The 19,183-nt window shown below is 36.3% G+C and overlaps 2 protein-coding genes and 1 long non-coding RNA gene across 3 annotated transcripts; 1 reads left to right on the top strand and 2 right to left on the bottom strand.

The window, feature by feature from the left end:
• Positions 1-312: 312 nt before the first annotated feature.
• On the bottom strand, positions 313-1,371 carry LOC114820877 (uncharacterized). Its single transcript, XM_070811686.1, has 2 exons — positions 922-1,371; positions 313-840 (listed from the first exon to the last, which is right to left on the bottom strand). Exons 1-2 carry the CDS (start codon positions 1,369-1,371, stop codon positions 313-315), a joined length of 978 nt encoding a protein of 325 aa, XP_070667787.1.
• Positions 1,372-2,605: 1,234 nt separating this feature from the next.
• Positions 2,606-11,529, top strand: LOC103454348 (vacuolar sorting protein 18). The gene is made up of 23 exons (XM_070811959.1): positions 2,606-2,943; positions 3,346-3,558; positions 3,667-3,806; positions 3,907-4,002; positions 4,099-4,166; positions 4,360-4,461; positions 4,650-4,794; positions 5,005-5,148; positions 5,247-5,366; positions 5,524-5,580; positions 6,148-6,207; positions 6,297-6,404; positions 6,693-6,835; positions 7,096-7,174; positions 7,350-7,412; positions 7,551-7,681; positions 8,107-8,212; positions 8,657-8,845; positions 9,244-9,471; positions 9,906-10,061; positions 10,162-10,323; positions 10,556-10,672; positions 10,965-11,529. Exons 1-23 carry the CDS (start codon positions 2,781-2,783, stop codon positions 11,136-11,138), a joined length of 2,964 nt encoding a protein of 987 aa, XP_070668060.1. The 5' UTR covers positions 2,606-2,780; the 3' UTR covers positions 11,139-11,529.
• Positions 11,530-11,720: 191 nt separating this feature from the next.
• LOC139191314 (uncharacterized) lies at positions 11,721-12,681 on the bottom strand. Its single transcript, XR_011575324.1, has 2 exons — positions 12,532-12,681; positions 11,721-12,244 (listed from the first exon to the last, which is right to left on the bottom strand). It is a non-coding gene; the product is annotated as an uncharacterized lncRNA (long non-coding RNA).
• Positions 12,682-19,183: the final 6,502 nt, after the last annotated feature.

Genomic DNA, 19,183 nt, shown 5'->3' with positions numbered 1-19,183 from the left:
TCCCTGAGCCTTCAATCACATCTGAAGGTCCTGATATTGTTGTTACCCCTACTTTTGTAAGCATTAAGCTTAAGAAATACTTTCGATCACGAAGTATTGTATGTGTGGTTGCACTGTCTGCAAGACAAATATCTCTGCCATTTCTCATGTTCTGAGAATAACCACAGTTTTTATCCATGCTTTCTGAGTAAATAGAATCACAGTTAACAAACAATTTATAACAGGAAATTTACATGCCATTTTTATTGAATCTGAAAAACTAGTTTTAGACAACAAGTTCAGCATAATAAAAGTACATCAAACATAAACGATTTAGTCGGACCGATATACTTCATTCCCCCTTTCCATAATGAAGTCTGAAACATCTAGGTGAGTTGCGTCAAATTGCCCTGATAAATCAAACACTGGATCAGGTATATCCATTGGTTTAGCCTGGTCAAGAAAATTGGTCTCGACACCCTTCTCCTTGAGGGAGGCTTGATACAACTCCACCAGATATTTTGGGGTACGACAAGTTCGCACCCAATGCCCATTGCCACCACACCTATGGCAGGCTCCTTCAGAGTTCCTGGGAGCATTGGTCATGTTAGCTTTGCCTTTGTGACGATTCACATGTTTGAAGCTCGGGCCAGAATTATGCCTCTGAACCTGGTTATGAAACTGACCACCATGGTTCTTGCCTTTCCTATTCCATCGATCTCGTTTGTGGCCATGTCCTTGTTTATGATAATTACCACCAGAGGATGTGGCGTTCACTTCGAGGGAAGCAGCATTTACTTCTGGGAATGGTGCAGATCCAGTAGGTCGGGAATTATGGTTTTTCATCAGGAGCTCATTGTTCTGTTCAGCTACCAGGAGCACAGATATCAGCTAGTTGTATTCAGTGTAGCCTCGCGCTCTATACTGCTGCTGCAGGAGCACGTTATTGGCATGAAATGTGTTGTAAGTCTTTTCTAGCAACATTTCATCAGTAATGGTATCCCCACATAGCTTCATCTGAGAGGTAATCCTGAACAACGCAGAATTGTACTCCGCCACTGATTTGAAATCATGAATTCTCAGGTGAGACCACTCATAGCGAGCTTTTGGAAGAATCACCGTTGTCTGGTGATTGTATCTGCTTCGCAAGGCCTCCCAGATAGCTAACAGATCTTCAACCGTTAAGTACTCACTCTTTAGTGCCTCATCAAGATGACGGCGAATAAAGATCATAGCCTTCGCCCGATTTTGAGAAGATGAGCTGCTTTCTTCCCTGATGGTATCTCCAAGATTCCCTGCTTCCAGATGGATCTTGGTATCAAGTACCCAAGTAAGGTAATTCTTCCCGGTAATGTCCAAGGCAGCATACTCAAGCTTAGCCAAGTTCGTCATTTTCTTTTCTGAAAGAAAATGAGATGTGTAAGAACTTGCAGTAATATGTATTCCTAGAGGAATGTGATGTTAGAACTTCTGGTTCTTACAAATTTTTCATTTTGATCTTCAGGCCAAAATGATAAGCACTCGAAACTTCTGGCTCGAGATTTTCAGGGTGAATGAGAAGGGCGATTGTACCGCACCATTCTCATTGAAAGAATGTAATATGGAATGGGCGATTAGTCCGCACCACTCAAGTAGCAAGAAAATTGAAATACGCAGAGCAGGGTGGGCGATTATACCGCACCACCTAAAATTGCAATGAAATTAAACAACAGGTAAATTTAAATTTGGAGAGCAAGGAGGGCGATTATACCGCACCACCTAAAATTGCAATGAAATTAAACAGGTAAATTTAAATTTGGAGAGCAAGGAGGGCGATTATACCGCATCACCTAAAATTTGCAGTAAAAGTAGATCTGCAGTCCAAGATAGGCGGTTCAAGATGGGCGATTGTACCGCACCATCTTGGATTGCAGTAAAATCAATATAAATACTATGTTAGTAATCAATATCCAAACCAAACAAGTAATCAAAGATGTATGTAACCGCTAGTTGGAGAACTACGAGCAGGCATGGAGCAAATAGTTCGTCGCGAGGATATACCGCGCAGTTGAGGCAGATGAAGAAGATGAACAGGAAAAACCTTAGAGGAAACATTTTTTTTTTTTTTCGTTCGGCGGAGAGAAATGAGAGAATGATTTCCTTTATTGTTTAGTGAATGTAAATGAGACATGGTTATACTTAGAGACTCGTGCTGATAACGTGTTATAAAAATGTAAAAGTTATAGAGAGATAACCTTTATTAGGGACAGGAACGAAGCAGTTGCAGAGTATTATACCAACACAAACTGTTGCAGAGGAAGTAATGTATATTATTACTATTAGATATTTTTCTCTTCCTTTTTCTCTCTGCTTTGTTGAACATTCGTAAAGCTCTATTTATAGAGCATCACCATGGAAACAAACAAAAACACTGTTAAACATATGACATGTTTACTGTATGCATGTGGTCATACATATTATACTATTTACAACAAGTAGCAATTTATATATATATTTTTTTTTTTCCAAAGCTTGATGAAATTTTTTTGTTTAATAAAAATAAAAAAAGTTCGGACGTGGCATAGTGTGTAGCGTTGATTTAGCGGAGGGTCCAGATTAAAAGCATTGTACAATCCGGTACTAGGCTAGTAAGGTAGAGGATCCAGGCAGACACTACACCGTTCCGATCAGCAGCACTAGTCCCTCTGCAACCCCAAAACTCCAGCCAACTTCCAGCTTCTTCTTCCAGTGGGCCGTTAGGGGGCTGTTTGGATGCCTGAATAAGGATTTCGGACTAAGTTATCCCGGAATTGGATTCGAAGATGGATTCAGGGAGGCAGGTGTTCACGGTGGATCTTCTGGAACGATATGCTGCCAAGGGGCGCGGAAATATTACCTATATGGCTACTGGAAACGACGTCATTTTGCTCGGAACCAGTAAAGGTTGGATCATTCGACACGATTTCGGCGTCGGCGATTCGTTTGGTACGTTACTCTTATCCAACCCTTTCGTTTGGCACTTTCAATTCTCTGCCAATTCATAAATTTTTCATTTGATGATAATTTAGAATTCAATCTTTTGTAATTCACGTGAAATTCTAGACCTTCATCTCAAATTAGTGACTTTTATTTTTATTTGCAGAGAAAGTTTTGAATTCCTGTCAAATTTTGGATTTTGATCCGAGCTTATATGCTTAGTGATAGTGTTTAGCCTAATTAGCTAGATAGGATATGATTAGTGGCAATTTACTTGATTGATTGAGCTGATTAGAACAGTGTTTTGCTTTAGTTGCTAAGGAGCCCGTTGTTGAATTCGGTTGACTAGATTGGTTTTGCTTTCTATTTTGTGTATGGTATGATGATGGTTGTTGTTTATTTGAGCTATAGATATTGATCTTTCGGTGGGTCGTCCTGGGGAGCAATCCATCCATAGAGTTTTTGTTGATCCTGGAGGGAGCCACTGCATTGCCACCGTTGTTGGGAGTGGGGGTGCTGATACGTTCTATACTCATGCAAAATGGACCAAGCCCCGTCTTTTAACCAAGCTAAAAGGTCTTGTCGTGAATGCCGTTGCCTGGAACAGACAACAGATTACAGAAGGTAATTTGTCAGTCCACTGACTATTTTCCCCGTTGCATTTGGATGGAGGGTTTGTGCATATTGACTCATTTGAGCTATTGTGTGTGATTTTGTTCGTAAAAATCTCAGCTTCAACAAAGGAAGTCATTCTCGGTACCGACAACGGCCAACTTTATGAAATGGCAGTCGACGAGAAGGATAAGAAGGAGAAATACGTAAAGTTTTTGTTCGAATTATTGGAACTTCCAGAGGCTTTCATGAGTTTGCAGGTAATCTTTGATCACCTTCTCTAATAGAGAATTGATTCTGACAGTTATACCAACTTGCAACTCTACATATTATGCTCTTGATCTCATTCTTTGTGAGCAGATGGAAATGGCAACCATTCTCAGTGGGACTAGATACTATGTAATGGCTGTAACTCCTACAAGACTCTATTCTTTTACTGGTATTGGATCACTAGAAGTAAGTTTTCTTCCATGCCTAGTGAAATTGTCATTTCCAGTGACAATATATTTGTTGCCGTTACAATTCCATAACCTGAATATTCTGCGTTTCTAGACTGTTTTTGCTGGTTACTCGGAACAAACAGTGCATTTCATGGAACTTCCTGGTGAAATTCCTAACAGGCAAGTGCTTATGTTGACACTACTAAAATTATTTTCAAAATGGGATAAAAATATTTCCTTTTTTTTCCCTTTTTTTTTTGAAATCATTGTTCCTTTTATTAAATAAACGGTTACCTTTGATTTGCAAAATTGTTGATGTACTGTTTCCTGTCTTTCTCTTTGAGCTTTCTGGTTTCACTTTGTCATCTTTCAGTGAATTGCATTTCTATATCAAGCAAAGAAGAGCAATACATTTTGCATGGCTTTCTGGTGCTGGTATATATCATGGTGGTTTAAATTTTGGAGCACAACATAGGTACAAGATAACTTTCTTCTGTTCTTCCTTCTTTTCTGATGGCATTGTCTGTCTAAAGTCTGATCATTCTGTCTTCTACTGAGTAGTTTTATGGTTGACATTGTGAAACTTGTTAATAGCATTCCTTGATATATTTAATTTTAATGAATGTTAACATGTAACCTTCTCCAAATTTATCTCTTTTGCAGTTCTCCTGATGGAGATGAAAATTTTGTGGAGAACAAGGCTCTTTTGAACTATTCAACTTTGAGTGAGGGTTCTGAAGCGGTGAAACCCAGTTCTATGGCTGTTTCAGAATTTCATTTCTTGCTTCTTATCGGGAATAGGGTTAAGGTATTCACATATTAATTATCTGAATAATTTTTTTCTTCTCAGTGCTGTTATCTCTATGTCCCTGTTGAGTATCATGTTATGAACTGCTGCTGGTGCTAAGCATTAGGTTAAATGCATTAGATATGTGATTCTTTTATTATTCACAGAATACTGCTGAATACTGCACCTGCCCCCTTTTTAGCTTCCATTATGAGTGTAATTGTTTTGTAGGTTGTAAATAGAATAAGTGAGCAAACTATTGAGGAACTTCAGTTTGAGCAAACACCTGAAGCAGTTTCAAGGGGTGTCACTGGATTGTGTAGTGATGCCACTGCTGGGTTGTTCTATGCATATGATCAAAACTCTGTATTTCAGGTTTGTGTCTTCGATTGCCTAAATATTTTCTGAATTTAGTTCATTTTGCATCAGACGGTAAAGTTTTCCATACTGCTGAATTTGAGAACATAATGTAGGTGTCTGTTAATGATGAAGGCCGAGACATGTGGAAAGTTTACCTGGACATGAAGGAGTACGCTGCTGCTTTGGCAAATTGCCGCGACCCACTTCAGAGGGACCAAGTATATTTGGTGCAGGTCGTATCTAATTGATGGTTATACTCATTGTAATTTATTCTCACTATGGCACTTAATTAAAAAATTTGTGAAGATTATTGTGTTGCTGTGTTGTGTATTTGTCTTCTCAATCTTGTATTTACCTGGGTAGTCAGTAACAAAGTAATTTGATTTGCAGGCTGAAGCTGCATTTGCCGCCAAGGATTATCTTAGAGCAGCATCATTCTATGCAAAAGTGAATTCTCTATTTCCTTGATCTGTTTTCCCATATATTTATTGCAATAATGCCTACAGGTGCAACAGGCCATTTGTTGTTTATTAATGATAATATGATTCTTTTCTAGTCTTATTGCTTTGATTTTTCAGTTTTGGTTATATTTATACTAGATTTGAATGTGTACTTCTAATTGTGCGGTCACATTGATGACATTTAGGAATATGCTTCACTTATTGAGATATTGTGTGGTAGCTATTAAACTATAAAGTACACATTGTTTTTGTCATGATGTTTCTCATATTGTAAGGCAATATCTAAGAAATTACCAATTAATATCTTTTCAGTGAACAGCTATATTACTAATATCGTTAAATTGAAATTGGTTGCCCTTTCCATTCAATCACAGTCTGATCATCCAGGTCCCATATTTGATGGATGCTAAGAGTAACTGAATTAGTGATTTAATTTGGTAGAAGCATAATAAAACAATGATTTTCCTGCCACATCTCCATGATTATTTTGATTTATTTATAGTTATTATAACTTGTTACAGCTCATTTATTAAATTATGGGATTGTCTTGCAGATTAATTACATATTGTCGTTCGAGGAGATCAGTTTGAAGTTTATCACTGTAAATGAACAGGTACTTGCAAAATGTTCCTTGCACTGTCTGTGTTTTTGATTTGATATTAAACTCTTATGGTTTTTTTATTTTACTTGGCATGCTTGCAGGATGCCTTAAGAACCTTTCTATTGCGGAAACTTGATAGCCTTGCGGTGGATGACAAATGCCAAGTAACAATGATTTCGACGTGGGCAACTGAACTGTACTTGGATAAGGTCTTACTTAGCTCTTGGATAAAGAACTAGCTTCTTTTTTTTTTTCATACCTCTAATGCTTTATACTAGATAGCTTGTAAATGTTGCATTCTTTTTTCTTAATGCATATCAAAGGGCAAGAAGGATAATTAATGACGATGCATTCTGCTTAAGATAAAATCTGAGAACATCTTCCTTTTGACTCCGTCATCAGTTTATGCACACTTAAAATAGAATAATGTAGACGTTGAAAGTTTCCTTTTACCTGAAATTATGAAGCCGTCACTAATATGTTGTTTTTCATTGTAGATAAATCGTCTACTATTGGAAGATGATACTGCAGTGGATAATCGTAATTCAGAGTACCACTTGATCATTAAAGAGTTTCGTGCATTTCTTAGTGACTCCAAGGTTGTTTTGGATGAGGCAACTACCATGAGACTTTTAGAAAGGTAATTTTCATTGGATTTGCTTTGAAATGTTCATCTCGCACCATTTTTTTTAAATTCTTATACAGCTGTGGAATCCCATATGCTAATATCATGTTGTTTAAATGTATCAGTAGAGAAAATGTCATTTTTAAATATTATCATCTACAATTAGATTATTGTGAAAGATCTGTGCCATTAGGTACTTGGTGGGTCTTTCTCTTTAGATTACATTACAGTTGAAAGAATAATAAAACAAAGGATCCTCTGGCTACATGCTGCAGTTATGGCCGAGTCGAAGAGTTGGTTTTTTTTGCTAGTCTGAAGGAACAGTATGAAATTGTAGTCCACCATTATATTCAGGTGCTTTGTGCTTCCAATTTATTTCTTATTTGGTTTCAGATTCTTGTCATTATCACCTGTTTTGCTACTTCCATGGTTTCTTTTAGTTTTTTTATTTTTATTTTTTTTCTATGTTTTAAAAAAAAAAAAAGTCCCTCTAGTCATGCTTGATTTACATTGACTGAATGGACATTAGCAAGGAGAGGCAAAGAAAGCATTGGAGGTGCTCCAAAAACCTACTGTTCCTATAGATCTTCAGGTATGGGTTATGTTCTCTGGTTTGGTGTTTGAAAATTTTCCCGAACAGGTTCCAGATGTTCTCAAGTGTTTATGTGTTGTAATATTATTAGTATATATGTGTTTTATTTTATCAAATTATGCAATCCTTCACTTGCAGTACAAGTTTGCACCAGACCTAATCATGCTTGATGCATATGAAGCTGTAGAGTCATGGATGACTACAAACAACCTCAATCCAAGGAAACTCATTCCTGCAATGATGCGTTATTCAAGTGAACCACATGCAAGGTATTATCTCATGTATATACTGGACTAGAATTTGCAGTTATGAATTGAAGATCTGGATAAGGCTCTTTAGATACTAATCAATTTCCCTTAACACAAAAAGATCAATATCCACTATATTTTATTTGTTGCTTTTAGACATAAAACTTGAAATTTCTAATTCATTGTGAGAAGTAGCATATTGCAATGCCTTCTTTGTATACATGTACCCCTCCTCTCGCATGACATATTAGGTTCACATAGTGTATTTTATACTTTGGTCACTGAAGTATCGTTCAGGCACAAAGTTTTCATTGATAGTAGTTTTAATTTACAGTTGCCTAGAACTCAGGATTTCTATTTCCTGCGTGTTAGTTAATGATGCATTTAAAATTTAAAGCTTTACTCTCCTTTCTTACTGCTACTAATTTATTTTATATCACTTGCAGAAATGAAACACACGAAGTCATCAAATATTTGGAATACTGTGTTCATCGTTTGCATAATGAGGATCCTGGTGTTCACAACTTGCTATTATCACTATATGCCAAACAGGTTGATTTCTTGGAGAATTTGATATGATTTTAGTATGATCTTGGGCGTCTGCACATACATACATACTTACATACATACTTACATTATTAATTATTATATACATCTTTTAAAAACTGTGATGTCCCCGTTTCTTAACTCACTTATGCCTACAAGGCTCCCCGCTTTGCGAGGGTTGGGGGGTTCAGAACGTCTATCGTATGCAACTTACCCTTGCTTTGCAAGGAGACTGTTTCCACAACTCAAAAGTAGGAAAAATATTTTGTAGCTAGAAATTTGCAGAAAAAAACACATCCTGAGTTTAAAAGTGAGTTATAGGCTTATAGCCATATCTCTTACTTTCCCCTCGGTTTGTTTTAGATGAAATTATATGTATGCGAGAACTTCTTTGCCTTATAGCCATATCTATATATGAATGTGTTTCATTGCTTTCACAATAATTTACAGGAAGACGACAGTGCACTTTTGCGTTTCCTTCAATTCAAATTCGGAAAAGGACGGGAAATTGGCCCAGAGTTCTTCTATGATCCCAAGTATGCTTTACGCCTTTGCCTCAAGGAAAAGCGAATGCGTGCCTGTGTTCATATATATAGTATGATGTCCATGCATGAAGAAGCAGTTGCTCTTGCCCTGCAGGTATAGTTTGAGGCTATGTTTTTGTGATTCAACTATTATTGCCCCAATCCATATATTGTTTTACTTGTAGCAAAAGGATTTCAATTTACATGATATTCTCGTTTTTGGATACCAAGGGTCATCTCTTGTTTATTTATTTGTTAGAACTACCTTTACAACATATGCTGCCATTGGGATAGTTACGATTGAGGTTATCTGAATGTTGTAGTAGTTATAAATTCCGTGTATCTTGTTTCTCCAAGTCAATGGGAATAGGAACAATCACCTCCACCTAATATTCTCTTCTTCAGTGGAACCCAGGACTCTAATTGTTACATAATTCTTTTTACGGTTATGTAATTGTAAGTTGAAATGGTTTTATCCTATTGTTTCATAACTTGTTCTTTTGGTGCCTTAAGGTTGATCCTGAGCTTGCTATGGCTGAGGCTGACAAGGTTGAAGATGATGAGGACCTGAGAAAGAAGCTTTGGCTCATGGTTGCGAAGCATGTTATAGAACAGGAAAAGGGAGCTAAAAGGGAGAACATTCGGAAGGCAATAGCATTTCTTAAAGAAACTGATGGCCTTTTAAAGATAGAGGATATATTACCATTCTTTCCAGACTTTGCCCTCATTGATGACTTCAAGGTAGAATTATCATACCCTTCTGCTTTGTCATGGTTTGTAATGTTTATAATGATTCAAGTCTTTTGCGAAGTTTCAAGCTTTCTTCTTTTCAGCCAGAAGTGATTTTCTCCGATTTTGTTTTTGTTGGCCACTTTACATATGATTTGTGATTTCTTTACTACAATATGATGTGTTTTATGTCTTAATTTACAGTTGACTTGTGAATTTATTTGCATGCATGGAAACATGTTTTATTGTGTTCTGGTTACAGTGAATATGATTATATAGCTTCATTTGTTGCCCCTTTAGGTTGCCTCTTTATCAATTGCTATAGTGGTTGTTTATGTATTAGGTTTCCATTATGAAGTGGTTTTCAGAATTTTTACTTGTGTGGTGCTGTTGGAACTATTAGTTTTCAGCACGTTGGATTTTGAACTGAATCTGTATGTATGTAGGAGGCAATTTGCTCATCATTAGAGGATTACAACAATCAAATTGAAGAACTGAAGCAAGAGATGAATGATGCGACACATGGTGCCGATAACATTAGAAATGACATTAGTGCACTTGCTCAAAGATATGCTGTGATTGATCGTGATGAAGAATGCGGGGTATTGCTCATGTTGATGTTATAGTTTCAAGTTAAATTGGATTGGCTCGTACTTTCATTTCTTTTTCCAATACTTGCTTTTCTTTTTCTTCTTCCATCAGGTTTGTCGGCGTAAGATTTTAACTGTGGGTAGGGAGTATCAGTTGGCTAGAGGCTATGCATCCGTAGGCCAAATGGCTCCATTCTATGTGTTTCCATGCGGACATGCCTTCCATGCCGAATGCCTGATTGCCCACGTCACACGTAGTACAAATGAAGCTCAAGTAAGTTGAAGTATTGTCTTCTGTATTCTTCTCTTTTATCATTATCAGCTTGTAATAACATAGTATTCTGCAAAGGCTTTACAATGTGCGCCCAAGTAGTTGAAGTGTAAGAAATACTTTTGGGCTAGATGATGCTTGTGCCAGTTGAATTAATGTTTTTGTTTGGTATGAAATGTATTTCAGTAACAGGAATTTTCTATAACTTGCCCCATTTTTTTAATGTGTATTGTAGGCAGAGTATATACTGGATCTGCAGAAGCAGCTTACTCTACTTGACGGGGAAGCTAGGAAGGATTCAAATGGTAGCCTTACTGAGGAAACCATAACAAGCATGGCCCCCGTAGATAAGGTCTGCATTTTGATCTTAGTTTGCTCTCTCTTCTTTTGCTTTACATTTATTTTATTTGATTTGTTTTCTATTTCATGGCTGTCAAATGAGTCTATTAGATTGTTAGCCATTTTTGATAAGATTTTCTTTTGATTATCAACTCTTTTCAAATATATGATTTCAACTTAACTTTGCAGTTTCTGGTGATGGTTTTACAATGTATATTCCTTACATTGTATTTTACTTGATCTCTAGTTGATTCATGAAATTAAGATGTACATAGTAAGCTAAACAAAGTATTTCATGTTGGCAGCTGCGGTCGCAGTTGGATGATGCAGTGGCAAGCGAATGCCCATTTTGTGGGGACCTAATGATCCGTGAGATCTCTCTACCTTTCATCCTTCCAGAGGAGCAACAGCAGAATACATCATGGGAGATAAAGTCACATAATCTTGGACACCAGAGGAGCCTGGGTTTATCTTTATGATCATCTTTCTCTGCGTACGGGTGCCATGTGAGTTGTGTACTCCTACAGAGGTGTCTCGTTGCCGGTTGCGGAAATCTGTTATCTTTCTCCTTTTATTAACAATTTGTTTGGCATCAGTAACGTTGTTAACAGTGCCCTTGTTGCTTGTATAATTTTTTTGTTCCCTTGGGACGGGCTCTTTCCCTTCCTCGTCTTTATCAGGTGATTTTGGGGCCGTATACGGTCTGTAGTTACAAAATGGCTCCGAGTTGTTGTCAAAGAAACATTGTTTGCAGTGATTACTTTTCAATGGCTTTGCTTGATGTCTATATATAACAGAAACACCCCGAGTCTGTAGTGTAAGTGAACCATGCTGACTATATTTGGAAAGAGCTTTGAATTTTCGAGTGAACTTTGATCATTTAATCAGTGTAGTAGATTTGCAAATTTGGGTTGGATCAGTTGGTCAGTACCAGTGTGCCCGCCCCCTTACGCCCCCACCCAAGTTCGACTTGCGCTCTCTAGAGTAGTTTGAAAAACTCTTTTACAAAATAAAATACTAGTTCGAAAATAAATAAATAAATTACTCTTTACAAAATAAAATACTAGTTTGAAAATATATAGGGAATTGTTATTATTCATCATACAATCAATCACTTTAATATCATGTTTAGTTACAAGCACACGCTACTAAATTTGACGGCATAATATACTTTTAGTGTAAACAACAATGTTTTATCTCATTCAGTGGAGTCGGGTACATGAATCGTAGAAAATCACAATTTACTAGCAATTTCTTTTCATTTGTTTCTTTGTTTATCAAAAGTGAAAAACTTATTATTATTTTTTTTTTATTTTAAAAAAAAAGTGTAATCTGAAAAGCACACTGATGCTTGCTTGGGCTCCTTTTATTCATGCATTTATTTGCTCTTGTTGAGATTATTTTGTTGTTCCGGCAATACAAAGCCATTGACCGACAAAGATGGTGTTGCAGTTGATGTTAGGGTTGATTGCAAAGAAGTGAGCAGTCAGCTTGAACTTGGCCATGATTCCATTGCAAGTATCCCCAGCTTCTACCCCATAAACTTTTTGGCATCTTGCAGTTGCTTTCACACCCCCAAACCCAACTACACCATCAAATATTCATACAACAAAAATCAAACACAAAACGAAACATATAAATATACTATATGATTAATCTCACAAAGGTACTGCTACTAACACTCCTAAAACGCCAGCCTGCATTTCACCCTCATTTTATATTTTACATTAGAGACGGGAGTTTGCATGACTACTTGTTAGAGTGCCAATAAAAACGAGAAGATTTCATTTTATTTTTTATTTTACAAAAAATGATGCTACATAATTCTCATTCATAATTGGACAATTAAAACTCTAATACCATAAAACTTACTGTCGCCGATTTGTTTGCCCTCAGCAAAGGAGATGATGAGAAAAAGGCAGAGCATGAGAACCAAATTAAGGGATTTGTTAGAGATAATCACAGCCATTGTTTCTTTTTTATGTGATTCTAATAGTCTAAGAAAAATAAGTTTGCTTAGTGTGTTGGGTGATGATTTGATGAGAGTGTAAAGCCATATTTATAGGTCGAGATGGTACGCCTAGTTAGAAGCCGGCTTGTCCAAAGTCCATTTTCTAGTGTATTTGCTTTGGTTTCCCTAAGTAATTATATTTTTGTTTAAGCAATTTTTGTAATCGTGAACAACGTGTTGTGTTTTTTTTTATAGGAATATTGCGCATTGGGCAGGCTTAGCTGCATCTGCACTATTTGCTGCGTCCTGCTCGCCAATTTGTCTCATTTTCTTGTTGTTTGTTAAAAACTTTGTATTCTCCTAATATCTTTCTTTCTGAAATGACCTACAACAAGAAGGATTTAGGCTTATTTCTAGTTATGCCTTCTGGAATTTGATTTTATCCCACTTATAACTTAAAAGTCGTCACTTTCTTCCCTGAAACTCAAAAATTCGCTTCATTTTGCCTTCCGGAACTCGGTTTTAAAATTCGTTCCACATTGCTTATGATCTGTTAATTTCTTACGTGGGTTTGATTTGAGTGCGCCAGACTAATCAATTTCATTTTTATTTTTTTTATCTCTTCAATTTCTTTTAAACTTATATTCTTTGATTGTTGAATGTTAACATATAATGGAGATTTATAATTAAACTTATTGCACATATAGTATAGTCTTAATAGGCGTTGGGACCCACATATGTTTTAGGAGGCGACTTATAAGTTTTAGGAAGAAAAGAGAGTCCAAAAATCAAAGTGGACCGAATTTAAGCCTCATAGATTAAAGTAGTGACTTTTGAGTTGTAGGAGTTTTAGAGGGCATAGCTAAAATAAGTCAAGGAGTTTTAGGGCATTGGTGTATATTGCCACTGTGGTGTTTTGTGACAACGATAGATATAAATTTTTTTTTTCTACATAACATTGCAAGATTGACACATAATGTCACGGTGGCACCTTGTGCTACGTAACTTGGTCTCCTACAACTATACTACCCATCATTCTCATTTTTTTCATGAAAAAGTGGTATCCTAATTTAAAGAACATTGATCATACAGGATGATTGCATGAATTTTTTAAATGATGATTGTAATAGCATTCACATGATACTGATTATCATTGTTTACATGTGACAACACCTAATTTTTTTCGTATGTTTAGTACTTTTTCATCCTATTGCACAGCTTGACAGAATAAAGGATGCGAGATCAAATTCATTCTATTACATTTTTAGAAACTTGTGAGATATTGGAAGAAATTAAAAATAATGTTTTATATGTGAATGTTACGAGGGAAGGTAGAGCAGATGTCATTGAGCAGGTTATAAGTGGTGTGTGCCGTCTCGAATGCCCGAACTCTTAGCCAATGAATCAGCAATATTTACAATTACTTTGACGATGATGGTGAGTCTATAGCCAACATAAATGATTGCAAAAACCGCTAAAACCTTTCTGATCACAGAAAACAAGGTTACTCTGCCTAAATGTCAGTTTAACGGTGTATTGTATTCAGATTTATTTAGACTTTTGCAACAAAAAATAATTATGTGATAGACTTTAATTTGTAGATCTCTTAGAGTTTAATTGACTATTATAACTTCATGAAATTTACTACTTTTTAATGATATACTTCTATAGATCTTTTAGGGTGTAACCATAGAATTTTGTAGAGTTCAAAAGAAAGTCATAAAAAAGTTTTTATTTAATACAGAGTGAGTTTTTTTACTCTATAAAAGTCTACTGAATTTACTTGAATTTGAGAGTGAAATAAAGTTCATCAAATTCCCTATACAATACACCCCTTTACTTTTAAAATAATATTTGTCACATATTTGAAAAAAGTTCTATTGATTTTGTCAATGGTTTCATTCTGGTAATCTAATTGTAGATAGTTATCATACACTCACAAACCTAGATCAAGTCAATTATGTTACTCGATTTTGATTACCCAGTTTGTAACTAAATTAGATTGTGTAAAGCTTCATGAGGTAATGGTTGTTAAATTATACAAGAATTCCACATCGAAGAATTGACACATTTAAATATGACTTGTGTATTGAATGGTCTTCTTCTTCGTTTCCTTGTGATAGCAGTTAAGGGTTTTTTTTTTTTCCCTTAGTTTTTTTTCCCCATAGAGATTCATACATGGAGGCTCTCATAAACCAAACACAATCATTTCTCTCTTCAGCTTAACCAAACAATAACTCGTAAACACAATCATTTCTATCTTCAACTTAACCATAACTCGTGCACAAAGCAGTTCATGTAACCACAAACAATAACCTATTGATGACTGCCTCAAAATCTAAGACCTACTAAGAACACTTTTGATAACAGTATATCAAGAGCTTAATAGCTCGAGATCCTATGATTGTAATTGGACAAGTGTAAGCATCTTATAGTCCTTGTAATAGCTTAAGGAGTAAGCAACATAGTTAGGTCTAAATACCTACATAGCTGTCAATGTAAGCAGTTCAGAAAAACAGTTAGTAAAAGAATTCTCTCTCTCTCTCTCTCTCTCTCATTCTTCTTCTTCTTCGATACTCTTTCTTCCTCTGCAAGTAATACATTTCTTCACCATTATTGTTATCTTCACATGGTATCATTCGCCGAAAAAGCTTTGTGCTTGATGATTTGATCTTGGTTCGTTTGCTTCTGCTCTACTGCTCGATTTCGAGTTCTTCTTACCCTCTTCTTTCTTGCTTCTTGGTGCTTGTAATCTTGCACCTCTAGCGTTCAATCTATCACCTCAAAGAATTTTCTTCAGATTCTTGCTGATATTCAAGCATGGTGACTGCTACACAATTACATATACTTCAATCTCCTATTACCTCTTTGATTTCATTAGTTTCATCTTTTGTTTCCGTGAAACTTGATGAATCCAACTACCTCACATGGCATTTTCAGATGGAGCTTCTTTTCGAAGGCCATGGAATTATGGGTTTTGTTGATGGTACAAACCCTTGTCCTCCAAGATTTGATGCTCAGCCTTCGAGTGACTCTACTGTGTCCTACATTGATTCTGCTCCGCAAGTGGATAGTGATACATTCTGGATCTAGAAGATGCATGATCGGGCTCTCATGTAACTCATCACTGCCATATTATCTCTGACTGTGATTTCTTGTGCTATTGGAAGCACTAGTGCTCGAGATTTGTGGGTTCACCTTAAGGAATAATTTTTCATTGTCACTCAAGCTACAATCTTTCAGATGCAGTATGAACTGCAGAACATCAAGAAAGGTACAGACTCCATTTCTTTATATCTTCAACGCATTAAAAAAAGCTCGCAATTACTTGGTTGTTGCTAGAATTCTATTTAATGATGATGACATTGTGATCTTGACATTTAATGGTCTCTCTTCTGAATATAATACACTGCGAACAATTATTAAGGGTAGGGAGAATGTTATCTCCATGAAGGATCTACGATCACTGTTAGTTGCTAAAGAAGCAATGCTAGCCAATGTTCCTGTCACTCCCTTTATGTCTACAATGGTTGCTAGTAATTGCTCTGGCTCGTCTCAATCTTCTCACTTTGAAGATAATCAACATTATGATATTCCATTTAAAAATGGAAATTCCTCGAATGGAAGGTCATCTTCAAGAGCTGTCTATCAATCTCATGGTTCTGGCTATAAACCTAATTACAACAAGAACAAGGGTAAAGGCAAGCATTACTATCAGTCTCGATTTGGTAATGCCAAATCTAGTCCCTTTAACAATAATGCTCTTGGCATTCTTGGCTCCTCTCCACCAAGATCCCAAGGTTTCTTTCAGCATCCATGTCAGATATGTGGTAAGCTTGGACATCTAGCAGTTACTTGCCGATTCCAAAATACTGAAAAATCCAATCTCAGAAGGTTGTCAAATTTGTGGGAAGAGGAACCATAGAGCTTCATTATGGTCACTTCAGAAATGCAAACATCCAATCTCAGCAAGTGCAAGCCATGCATGTTGATGCTCCATTGTCAATTCCTAGCGCTCTTTCTCAGCAAATGTGGCTTACAGATTCTGGTGCAACATCACATATGACTAGGGGTGGGTTCGGTACGGTTACCGTACCAAAACCCTCGTACCAATTACCGTACCAAACTTTCGGTTTGGTAAAATCTATTACCAATACCATACCAAACTTTCGGTATACCGAAGTTCGGTATTGCCAAATGTTCGGTTGGCATGGTATGGCAATGGTAATTGCCACTTTGTTTTGGGACAAAATTTGTTTTGGCTTTTTTAACCCAATTCAAGTGCAAAACTTTTTTATTGTACCTTTATCTAATACTTTGTAGCCTAAATTCATTTATTATTCATCATTCACAATTCACACACACAATAATTCAAATGATGCATCAAGATTCATGATGAAAATTAAGTTTACAATCCAAATAGAAGTTACGAACCAAAACAAATAGAAGTTTCCCCCATGCTAAAGATTGTCTCTATCCTCCATTGGTTCAAACACACTTCTAGAACTTTCCCAATGTCTTCTCCCTTATGACCTGTGATCTTTATGAAGTTTATAATCCGTTTGTGCAACTTTCATTCACTATCCATGAAGTGAGCGTTAACTACCATGTAGTTAATGTTTTGTACCGATGTTCAAGTATCGGTTGTGATACTTACCCCTTGATTATGCATTGCTTCAAATAACTTAGACTTCTCCAACACATATAAATCACACACACTAGCCGCAATCTTCTTCCTATTTGGAATCTTGAACCGAGGTTGAGCCTCTTTCATCATATCAAATTATTAGAATATTATAAATATGTGTTATATAATTTATAAATTATATATTATATTATATGTTCGGTACGGTAAGGTAATACCGTGGTAATGATATCCATTACCAATACCGTACCATAAAATTTCGGTACGGTACAATACCGTACCATTACCGATTGGCACAAAAAATTTGGCACAAAATCGGTATGGCATGGTTGGTAATTCGGTTGGCACGGCAATTTGGCAAAAAAATCCACCCCTACATATGACTGCAGACCTTAATAACTTGTCACTGGCCTCTCGATTTCCCTCCAATGAGACAATTCAAACAGCTGGTGGTGGTGCAGGTTTATCAATTTCTCACATTGGTTCTTCAATGATCCATACACCTATTAAATCATTGAGACTTAATTCAGTTCTATATGCTCCTAGATTAACTCAGCATCTCTTATTTGTGCATAAACTGTGCTTGGATAACAATTGCTGATTAATATATGATGCTTTTTGTTTTTGGATCCAAGACAAAGCCACATGGAGGATTCTATTCAAGGGACTATGCAGTAATGGATTATATCATCTTCCTTTTCCAGTTTCACATCATTCTTCACCACTCAAAGTACGAGCTGCTTTTCTTGGAAAACAAGTATCTTCTAGTCTATGGCACAGTAGATTAGGTCACCCATCCAATACTATAGTTTCTGCCATTTTAAGAAAGTGCAATGTGTCTGTTACACTTGATACAAAGTCTATGTTGTGTCACATATGTTTAAAGGGAAAATTTTGTAAATTGCCCTTTATTCCTTCTGTTTCTAAGTCATTGCACCCATTTGATATTGTTCACAGTGATGTCTGGGGTCCTTTTCCATGTAATTATGTTGAAGGGTTTAAATATTATGTGACATTCATTGATGAGTGCACTAGATATTGTTAGATCTTTCCTATACTTAATAAAAGTGATGTTTGTTCAACTTTCATTGCCTTTTACAACTTTGTGTTGAATCATTTTGCTATTTTTGTCAAAACTTTACAAAGTGATGGGGGAGGGGAATATCTTAGCAAGTCCAACTCTCTTGTCCATATACCCTTGAACAAAATGGTTTGGGTGAAAGGAAGTACCGCCATATTGTTGAGACAACCATAACTCTTTTGCAAACTGCCTATTTACCTTCCAAATTCTGGTCTTTTGCATGTCAGGTTGTTGTATATCTCACCAATCGAATGCCATCTCCAATATAGAGAGTACCCCCCCCCCAGCCGCTTAAGTCAACCTAGTTTCATTCTTTCAGAATCTATTTTTCTTGTTTTTATTTCAAACGTGTCGTAAGCCTAATATAGATGCACTGAGACCCCCCCCTCAAAAGACGCTTAAGTTGATCTAGTTTCTTTTTTTTCAGAACCTGTTTTTCTTGTTTTCATTTCAAGTGTGTCGTAAGCCTAATATGGATGTACTGAGATTGGGCGACAAAAGGTACTTGCCCTCCACATGTCGGGATCATAATCTCATGATTCGGACTGGCTCAATGAGGCTGCAAATACAAATATGGATCGAAAATATAAATATCATGAAGAAAAATAGACACTGTTTATACAAAATAAAAATTGATGTTTTCCTAAGGAAGCCATCAAGGGCAAAGAGATTAAAAATTGGTATGAAAACTCCCACAGTCAACTTCTTACTGTCCAACCTGGCATTGGCACATGGACATCGAAAAATGCAATCACTTGAGATGTTGAACTAACCAGCCCTTATTATATTTGTTTGTAGGGCATCTAGCACATAGACTGGTAAGGGAAACTTAATTCCAATAAATTCA

The sequence above is a fragment of the Malus domestica genome, chromosome 14, assembly GCF_042453785.1.
Source record: "Malus domestica chromosome 14, GDT2T_hap1".
In the NCBI taxonomy this organism is placed as follows: domain Eukaryota; kingdom Viridiplantae; phylum Streptophyta; class Magnoliopsida; order Rosales; family Rosaceae; genus Malus; species Malus domestica.
This window is presented reverse-complemented; position numbering and strand designations above follow the sequence as displayed.

What these genes read in the sequence shown, in the direction of transcription:
- LOC114820877 (XM_070811686.1), bottom strand. Translation starts at nt 1,371, where the DNA reads ATGACGAACTTGGCTAAGCTTGAGTATGCTGCCTTGGACATTACCGGG. An exon ending in ACACATTTCATGCCAATAAC is followed by an intron (nt 841 to 921) that starts GTGCTCCTGCAG and finishes GTAGCTGAACAG; the next exon opens with AACAATGAGCTCCTGATGAA.
- LOC103454348 (XM_070811959.1), top strand. Translation starts at nt 2,781, where the DNA reads ATGGATTCAGGGAGGCAGGTGTTCACGGTGGATCTTCTGGAACGATAT. An exon ending in CGGCGTCGGCGATTCGTTTG is followed by an intron (nt 2,944 to 3,345) that starts GTACGTTACTCT and finishes TTTGAGCTATAG; the next exon opens with ATATTGATCTTTCGGTGGGT. An exon ending in TTATCGGGAATAGGGTTAAG is followed by an intron (nt 4,795 to 5,004) that starts GTATTCACATAT and finishes ATTGTTTTGTAG; the next exon opens with GTTGTAAATAGAATAAGTGA.